The 10,245-nt window shown below is 40.4% G+C and overlaps 1 protein-coding gene across 1 annotated transcript in view; it reads left to right on the forward strand.

The window, feature by feature from the left end:
* The window catches only part of IDO2 (indoleamine 2,3-dioxygenase 2), a 36,506-nt gene extending 31,184 nt beyond the window's left edge, over positions 1-5,322 (forward strand). Inside the window, exons 9-10 of the mRNA XM_087813819.1 lie at positions 3,337-3,485; positions 4,967-5,322. Of these exons, the coding sequence (XP_087669945.1) occupies positions 3,337-3,485; positions 4,967-5,322 (505 nt within the window). The remainder of the gene's footprint in view (positions 1-3,336; positions 3,486-4,966) is intronic.
* Positions 5,323-10,245: the final 4,923 nt, after the last annotated feature.

A 10,245-nucleotide genomic window follows, 5' to 3' on the forward strand; every position in this document is an offset into this window, starting at 1 on the left:
TTCAGTGTAGTTTCTTCAGGTTGAGGCACTAAAAGGAGATTGATGTCTTGGCCCTTTGAGCAGTTGATGGCTGGCCAGGTCTTTCTAAAATATATACTTGGGTTTACATATTCTAGATATACAATACATAATCATAGAATGCTATATTTTTATTCACTGATTCACTAGATATATAATGAGCGCCTACCATATGCCAGCCACAGTTCTAGGTGCTGGGAATGAAGCAATAAAACTAAACAGCAACTTCATTTCTGTGGAGCTTACATAAATTTTAATGATGGGAGACAGATGAAGAAATAAATATAATAACATCAAGTATTATACAGGATATATTACAATGATAAGCAATATGAGGAAACGTGAAGTAGGATACAGGGTGCCATGGCGTGTTCGGGGTGGTGGCCAGAGTTTTACATTTATTTATTGTGATCTGAGAATGCCGAACTTCTAAGTAATGTTTAAGCAGATACCTGCAAGAAGTAAGGAGCAGGCCACCTAGATACTTGTTCCAAGCAAAAGGAAAAATAATGACAGTGACCCTGAAGTGAGAGCATGTTTGTCATGGAGGAGAAACTTCAAGGAAGCCAGCAGTGCTTGACCGAAGTGTTAAAGGGAATGAGAAAGATACACGTGGTAGTGGAAGATTAGACCGTAGAGGGGCCTGATGGCTTCTTTGCTGAATGAGATGAGCAACACTGGCAAGTCTGAGCGGAACGACATGATCTGCCTTAAGTTTTAAATCATCACTCTGTCTTCTAAGTGGAAAATAGATAATTTCAGAGCAAGAATAGAAGCCGGGAAAGTATTTAAGAAACTTTTACTAGAATGCAGGGTGGTAGCTTCAACTACGGTGAATTCTGGATACAGACTGAAGGTAAAGTTGACAGGATCTGCTGTTGGAATGCATGTGGAGTAGAAGAGAAAGAGGTCAATCTAAGAAGATTCTAAGGTTTTTGGCCCAATCTGTTGAAAAGACGTAACTGCCAGTTTTTCTGTTGGGGGAGACTATAGGCAGAACAAGTTTGGCAAAAGGGTGGAGAAAACAGGAGGTCAGTTTGGGACATGTTCATTCCTGTGGAGATGTCTAGTAGGCAGTAGGCTATATGAGTCTGGAATACTGGGGAGAGGTTCTGGTGTAGGTGCAAACTTGTGAATAGTTAGAATAGGTTTTTAAATCTATGAGTCCAGATAAGATCACTTGGTAAGTTGGAATAGTGAGAAACCTACGGACTGAGCCCTGAGACAGTCCAACACTTGGAAGTGGTTATGATGGGAAGGAACCAGTGAAGGAGACCAAGACGACTCCATAAGATCATCGACGGGATTACAAAGGAAATCTGAACAACTGTATTTGGTCCACGTACCACACAGTAACAGTCATGTCTTCACTATTCCTTCCCTACAAAATGTTCTGAACTCTGACAAGTCATGAAATCTCTCTGAAACCCATTTAATTTTTCCAGCAGCTTTAGGAAGTAGGTACAAATTAGGAGAATTAAGACTCTGAAGGGTTTGTACAAAGTTACAAAACAATGAAAGGGAAGACAGGGATTCCAACTAATTCTGAATAATATAAGATGGCTGATATTTATGAAATGTTTAACAATATGTTCCAGGCACTGAGCAAGTAATATTTCAATTAGTTCTCACGACAACCCAACAAGGTAGATACTTATATTACTTAGATGAGGAAGTTGAGGCTCAGAGAGGATTTAACTAAGCCAAAGCTCAGAGTTAATAAACATCACAGCTAAGATTAAATTCCATATCTGCATAATACAGAGGCCTCTTTCCTAACAGCTACAGCATGTCACGATCTTACGATAGAATCATCCTTCCTTTGCTCTTCCTGCTTGTCCCCCTGACTGCTTTCTGTGCCTCATTTCTTTCTGCAAAGGCCACTCTGATATTCATCCAATGAAAACCATAGAACAGCCAACCCAAAGCAGCCCCAAAAGAAAACAACCCAGCTTCTTGTAGCATTTCCTGCCTCAGAGAAATATGTGAAAAAGGCCAGGCACAGCAATCTGAGCAGCCTGTCTGCAGCTTTTGTGTGTGTGAGGTGTGTGCTTCCCTTCTCTCCAGCAAAATTACTTTTAGAATTACGGGAAGATGATGAGACATCACATAGGCCTGTTATTTAAACTGTTAATAACTGGGATGGTAGTTTGTTCCTGGTAATAAGAGAAAAAGATTCTGTTCCTTAGGAAAAGAAGAAATCCACATGCTCAGCTCTTGAGAACATGAAAATAAAAAATTGGAAGTTTGAAATTTAAGCTCTGGTTCTCCTGTTCCCTAGCAACGTGGCCCTGGAGATTGAACTGCTTTGAGTCTTTGTGTCTTTATCTGTAAAATGGGCTTAAAAAATACCTGCTTTGATCTACTCAAAAGAAGTCAAATCAGAAAATAAATGTGAAGGTGCTTTATAAACTGTAAAGCACTGTAAGTACAGACATATGTTTTCGTGGTGCTGTTGTTTTTGTCTCATTACGGAGCCATCCGCATACACTTTGTAACTGTTTAAGACTGTAAAAATCAGACAGGGAAATGAGTACAATAGTTGGAAGTAGAAAGAGGGGGACTCAGAGACAAAAAAGATGAAGAAATGGAATCAGGGAAACTAAAGAGAGGAAAGGAGAGAAGAAAAGAGAAGAGAGGGGATAATCTGAGCACCACGGAGAGCCTCTCTCCCAGGCCTTCCATAGGTCCTTGAATTTAGCTTCTGGCAACATGCAGCTTGTATTGTGTGTTTTTTGTCACCACCCTTATTATCAATCCTGTTATCAACAAAGTATTTGATAAGGGCATTCCCAAAATGTCAGGGAATATTTAGAAATGATAGTGTAATGTCACAACTGTTATAAGTGTTTCAGGGAAGGGCAAAGGTGTGTGTGTGTATTTACGTGTGTGTGTGTGTGTGTGTGTTTTCAAATCTCTACTTGTGGAATTATCAGGTCATCAAGGTTATTTTATCAGAGAGAGTGAAGATTGTTCAGAGCCCCTAGTTTGTTCCTGGTGTTCAGCACTGATGTCATCTCTATCCTGGATTTTTCTAAGGAATATACTCTGGAACTAATGCCAGGGATCCTTCTCTATTCTTTACTTCTCTGTAAAAGTTTTTTAAATGAGGAAGGGGGAGGGCTGCATTCTATGTCCTGTTATGAAATTGGGGCCAAGATGATGCTTAAGTATACATCCTACAAAGATATCCAGTCTTTTGCCTTAAAAATGCCACTGAAATCATGTTCACTTTATTGCTCATTCTCTGGTTCTATATCAGAGAATATACTCTTAGCTCTGAGCACCCACTTCTCTCTGACTTTTATTCTTGCTCAGATGGAAAGATAACCCAGCAATGCCTGTGGGGTTGATATATGAAGGAGTCTCCACAGAGCCCCTGAAATACTCTGGAGGGAGCGCTGCTCAGAGCACAGTGCTTCAGGCCTTTGATGAGTTCTTGGGCATTCATCATAGCAAGGAAAGTGGTAAGTCAGACATTTTAATTTTAATTTTCTTTTTCCTTAACACGGAAGAGCAGAGGTGTTTTTATAAATTGATAAAACCAAGTGTAACTTAGAATGCCACAAAGTCTATACTTTTCCAGATTAACTTGGAAACTATGCCTGCCATATGTTATTGTGTCAAGTCAATTAATATCAGATCTCAGCAGGATATTGGTTTTCATTTCCAAATCTTAAAACATTGCTATATTTCCAGCTGTTCACTGCAGTTTTGTTTGGATCTTTAGGCAATGACTTCCTTGCTCTAAAATGAGGGAGTGTTGAAGTTTGAAGGGGATGGCATTTCGTTGCTGATGCTGGGTCTAAGCTCCTCCACTAAAGCCCTTACCCATAAAAATGGTGCAACCTCAAGCCAGTTCTGTTTAGACCAGAAGAGGGGAAGGGCCAACCATTTTACAAGCTTGAAACTGCTCATGTCTTTACCTGCCAGCCTTGAGCCAAATGTTTAACAGCTGCCCCAAACACTTCATAGTACAGAGTTTTCAAGTTGAATTAGAAAAAATAAAAATAAACTAGAGCTACTTGGTGTCATAGGGTCTAATCTCGTCGGCAAAATCAGTCCTCTAGAACTATAACTTTGCCCCATGTATTTCAACTTGGTGATGTTAGTAGTTGACTTACCATGCATGATATTAAACACATAATGGGTTTCCTATAAATGATCTATCTATCTACACTTCCTGTAAATATCTGTTGATTAGATTTTTATACAACTTGACTTCAAGGGGCTATTATTAAAAAAGCTGCTCATCCTTTATGTCCTTGAGCTTACTGACTCTATTACTTTCTTCTTCTTTAGCACTCCCTCCAAATAAAACATTTAAGAAACAAAATTCACACCTGGCTTGCATGGTTCAGTGGTTGAGCACAGACCTATGGACCAGGAGGTCACGGTTCGATTCTGGGTCAGGGCACTGCTTTATGGGTTCAGTCCTCAGCGGGGGCAAGGAGGCAGCAGATCAATGATTCTCTTTCATCATTGATATTTTTATCTCTCTCTCCCTTCTTCTCTCTGAAATCAGTAAAAAGATATTAAAATAAATAAATAAATAAATAAATAAATAAATAAATAAATAAAAACAAAATTCAGCAGAGTCTCTAGCTGCTTAGTTTAAGGGTTTTTGCTTTACGTTTGTAAATATCCTCTCATAGTGACTAGCAAGATACTTTGCCCATATTTGGTATCTGATGAACATTTATACACTGGTTGATAGAGCAAGTTCCAACTGAGTTATCTGAGATGTGCATGCTTCCCTTTCCCTTCCCCATCTCCTATCAACAGCCAGGAGTGTGCATTTGAGTGTTTGAAGTCTACTAACAAAAGAGCCAGCCAGATGGTTAGGACAACAGCAACAGTTGATGCTGGATTGATGTCTGGACGAGCACACAGGCTTTCTTGTCTTCCCATGTGGAGCTATGACAGTGTTCTGGATTGTTTCTTTCAGGTGACTTTCTGCTCAACATGAGGGACTACATGCCTCCTTCTCATAAGGCCTTCATAGAAGCAATCCAGTCAGCTCCTTCACTAAGGGACCATGTCCTGTCCTCCAGAAATGGCCAACTTCTGACAGCATATAACCAGTGTGTGGAGGCCCTGGCAGAACTGCGCAGCTATCACATAGCCATGGTGACCAAGTACCTTATCACAGCTGCAGCCAAAGCAAAGGGCAGGAAGTCAAGCCAACTCCCAGGGCCACCTCAGGCTTTAGAGGACAGGGGCACAGGAGGAACTGCAGTTCTGAGCTTCCTGAAAAGTGTCAGGAATAAGACCTTAGAGGCAACCCTCTCACAAAGTGGTTAAGAAAGGCCTTCTCCCCAGGGAGGCAAAACCAGCAAATGTCCCATTGGAGGGCAGATGGGCCTAGAGAATGAGGGTCAGGGTTCTGTCTGGAATAACCTGAAATTGACCTCAGCCCTATTCATGCTCCTGCTCTATAGTACATCGTCTTCTCCTTTGTTGAGATGTGTTGGTCATCAGAGAGGAGAATTTTCATGGCCAGAAATTTTCCTTTCTCTACTTGATCACTGGTTAATAGCAAACAGATTTGGACACTGTCTCATTCAGAACCCCACAGAGGAGCAAGGGTATCTCTATTCTGTTTGCAAAGCAATGGAAAGCCAATCAAAATTTCAGAAACCAAATAAAATTGCCTGTTGACAGATCACCTTATTGATTTCTTGAAAAAACAAATGAAATATTAACTAATTCATTCATTCTCTTAACAATGTACTAAGTTCCTGCTGAGTATTGGTTTAGGGATTAGAACAGGGACTTCTGTGGCCCCGGTCCAGCCTCTTCTCTCTGTGTGTGCTGATTTGGTGGACATGTGGAGGAAAGAAGAGGCTGACAGGGAGACTTGCAAGTCACCAGTATGAAAATGAATAATGACATGGGAACAGATGAGACTCTTCTACATGGTTCATAAATGTGCAAATTTTATTTTAGTTTCCTTCTTTATTTTTAGAAGAATGATTCTTTCTCCTAACACTGAAAGTTTGTATTTGTAAAATGAATTAATTAACCCTTTGGAAATCAATGAGTGAAGTGGGAATAAATAGTAAATCCACATATTTACAAGGTCTCATTCTACCTGACAGTACAAAGCTAGAAAACTTTAACCTTGTCTATTTAGGATAAACTCCACTAATTTAGGCTTGCTCTTCACTATGTGCACACACGTAGATCTGGGATAGCAGGTAAATTCCGCAACATTGATCTAGCATCGCGGCATCAGGGAGAGGTGCCTGATTATGGGGGGCAGCTTCTGTCCAAATTAGTGTCTGCTAGGCAGTCCCCTTCTCCATATAGGTACTGGTTGAATGGAGATCACAACGTCTTATCCTATCTAAGAGAACTTTCAGATTTCTCAGCCCTCAAGGTTTTATGATGCCACTTAGAAAACCATTTGACAGTTTCCCACATCCCCTGGGAGTAGGGAGACTACAAGATTGGCTCAGAGTGTCTGCTCAGCACCTGCGGCAACTATCCTCCCTCTCTAGTGTCATGGTGGGGGTGGGGGGAACACTGGACTCTTGTCAACTCTCAAGGCCCTTGGTAAGAAGTCATGAACCAGTATCTTCCACTTGGGGTACCAGGAGGGCTCCTATTGCCCCATGTCCTTTAAGGGCTTGGTCTGGCAAAAAAAGGGGAGGTACGGCCTCACAGGAGTGAGACATTCTAGTCCAAATGGGCCAAGAGAAAACCCTGGGTCTCACAGTTTCCTCTCTGCCTACTGTTTAGGTCAGGATATCAGCTCAAAGACCTAGGCTCTCACAACTCAAAAAGCTTTTCTCTCCATATAGTCCCTTTGTCTTATGTTGGAAAAGTCTGTTATGAAACTCAGAAAATGAACATGGATATGCTTATTTCTCTTTGGGTTGTTTTCTAACTGCCCTACCTTGGTACCAGTAAACCAGGCTGTCTTAACTGGCCGGGATGGGTATATGCCATGGTCCAAGAGGGTAGACCAAGTGGATTAGGTGAGGGAATAGGGTAGAAGCACATTGGTTAATTATTCAAGGCATTGTTCCTACTCCATATCATTGCAGGTGAAGAGAAAGTGACCTTTAAAATAAGACCCGCACTTGCCCGGCAGGATGTGGCTCAGCAGTTGAGCATCAACCTCATGGTTCAGTTCCCGGTCAGGGCACATACCCGGGTTGTGGGCTCGATCCTGAGTAGGGGCCATGCAGGAGGGAGCAGATCAATGACTCTTTCATCACTGATGTTTCTACCTCTCTCTCTCTCTCTCTCAATCTCTCCCCCTTCCTCTCTCTGAAATCAATAAAGATATATTTAAAAATAAATAAGACCTGTGTTTGAATTCTGATGTCTCCATTTTTTCAAACAAGTGTTTTTTGATCAATATCAGAAAATCATGAATCCTCAGCTTTCTATTTATTATAAAATTGAGATGATCAGATTGGTCTCAGGGTGACAGAAGAGATCGTTCTTGGCAAGGAGGAAAAAGCCAATAAAAGTTTATCTGGTTGTGAGGTGTGGCTCAGGGCATTAAAAGAGCACACTATATTCCTCAGGCTCCTTGGGCTCACAGAGTCTGCAGAGTAATAAAACAACCATTTATCACTTATTATTTAGGGATTCTGGAAAGTAGAAAGTGACAGAAGTGTGGGCTTAAAGAGCTGAAAAACCTGGGTTTGTATTCCAGCTTTGTCACATTTTATAATGACAAACTGTTTAATCTTTCAGAGCCATAGTTCACTCACTTGTAAAACACGGAACATTGTAATTACTGTATGGGGCAATAGAATCATATATTTTGATGATATAAGTGATATTTTTTAAAATCTCAGCATTAAGGATGAATTCTACCTTCTTTGAAGCCATCACTTTCATATTAAAAAATAATAAAGCATCAGTAGAAGCACAGACACTTCACCCTTCACTCTGAAGATGTTTGTACACAGAATTCAAACCAAAAATATAAAAACCTAATTTCTCTCAACCTGTGAACAAAAAGTTGCTTTGGTAAATTATTTTTCCTCTGAAGCACACCAATAAATATTTATACTAAAACCTACACACATAGCTATTTTAATGTAATCAGATATAACAGAAGAAAAATTCATTCACATAAGTCTTTGTGGATAAGAAAAGTGTGATTTACCGTGCATATTCCAGTCCCAACCTAACTTTTCTTCAGATTTTTAGAAACGATACTGTGAAGGGCTATTCTGCTGACTGCATTGCAAGTGTATTACTGAGGTCGGTTACAAGCCCTAATGTCCTAGCAGCTGGTCACAGGGTCACAGAACCCCCGAAGCCTGAGGCCCGGGATGGTGTCCCCACCTCCACACACTGAACATCTCTCCCTGTGCTCAGGACAGGCCTTGCCGAGGACACGGGCATGAAACAGGGCAAGAACACATCTACACCTCCAGCAAGTTTCTTAGGGACGTACAGGGCTATAGTCTATGTACTGAACTGTTCAACTGAAGAACAGAGAGTTCTCAACCCACTATTTCACTAAAATTATAAACCTTTGCCTGCGCTACAAAACAAAACCCCACCGTTTCACTGTTCTAACACCACTTACAACATGTCCCTGTTTCAAGGCTCAGTCAAATAAGCTTCTTGTTCTAGATTGATGAATAGATAGATGCTTGACAAATGGTAGAAATATAGACAGGTGATTGATAGACAGTTTATAGACAGATGCTTGACAGAAGACAGAGATGTAGACTGATGATAGGGAGAGAGGGGGAATTAGAGAGAGAGAACATGAGCTTAAAACAAGCAAACAAAGCAAGATATAACCCAGAATTTTCTTGAAATAATGTAGGCACATGTAGCCTTTGGCTTTAAATCTAGGTCTATAACAAAAGGGGCCCTGATTTGTCCCTCAGAAGACAAGACTCCAAAGAATCATCTTAATTGGTATACTTTCCGACAGATGTGAGTCCATTCAAAGAGATCGCAGAGCCTAATTCAGAGCAGATTTTTCATAAATGTTGAATAAATGGAAAACCAGATAAAATACATTTACAAAGTCTTGTCTTTCAAAACTTCCAGATATGTATAGTTTGCTTGTTGTCATTGCACAAAGATGATATAAATGCAAATAAATGTATTTTATTTCCCAATGAACTAACTTTTTAAAAAAATATATGTTTTCATTGATTTTTAGAGAAAGAGGAAGGGAGGGGGAGAGACAGAAACATTGATGTGAAAGAGAAACATAGATCGTTTGCTTCCTGCACATACCCTTACCGGAGATCGAGCCCACAACATGAGCATGTGGCCTGACCAGGAATCGAACTGGAGGCCTCTCAGTGCATTGGGTGACCCTCAACCATCAGAGCCATACCGGCCAGGGTCCAATGAACTAACTTTTAATTCATGTGTCAAGATATGATTTCTTGGACTAGGGAGCTCCACTTTTGGTTTTATGATATAGTAGCACAAGTAAAGATACCGGTACAGAAGAAAACACATTTTTTTCTCAAGATTTCTAGTGATGGAAAGTTATCTCTATCAGTAAAAATATTACTTTCTAATGGCAGAAATAATTTTATTAGTAGTATTATGTGAGGATACTACTGCGAGTTTGAAGAAATGACAAAAGAGCAGGTTTAGAAATTAGACAAATGCAGGTTTGACTTCTCACTTTGCTAGTTTGCTCTCCCCCACTCTGTAAATTCCAAGGAGAACAGGGAGGAGACCCAACAGACATGCAACCAAGAAATCTGCAGAAACGCTTTTCGTGGAGTACACGTGAAATATCATGTGCATGTATATGGGTGTAAGACGCAAAATTATGATTGAGAACAAAGAAACTGCGAAATCAGCCCAGAGTCAGACCCCAGGACAGGTTCACCGTGCTCTAATATTTGTAATTTCTTTCTATAATCTTAAGAAACAAGAAGGATGCTGTGACAGGATTATATTTTCACTTTATGTGGATATAACCAAAACCAATTGTAGTGTGTAACACAGTAGTTTCACAATAATTGTAGAATAAATTAACATTCAGATTGAGTGGAATCATCGGAAGGCCCACACATTCTTGCCTTCAGAAAACAGTTGCTTTCAGGGTACTAAGCCTCACTGCCAGGGACCAAGTGGAGGTGGAGGAAAATTTACGTTTTCTTCCCAGCCTAGGGAGGTTGCATCTTCAATTATTGTAGAGGGCCAGTCCTACAAATAGATGGAGCATGTACCACTTAAACGTTCGATTTGAAGGTTCACCAAATTTATGCTGAC

The sequence above is a fragment of the Miniopterus natalensis genome, chromosome 2, assembly GCF_054644295.1.
Source record: "Miniopterus natalensis isolate mMinNat1 chromosome 2, mMinNat1.hap1, whole genome shotgun sequence".
NCBI lineage: Eukaryota > Metazoa > Chordata > Mammalia > Chiroptera > Miniopteridae > Miniopterus > Miniopterus natalensis.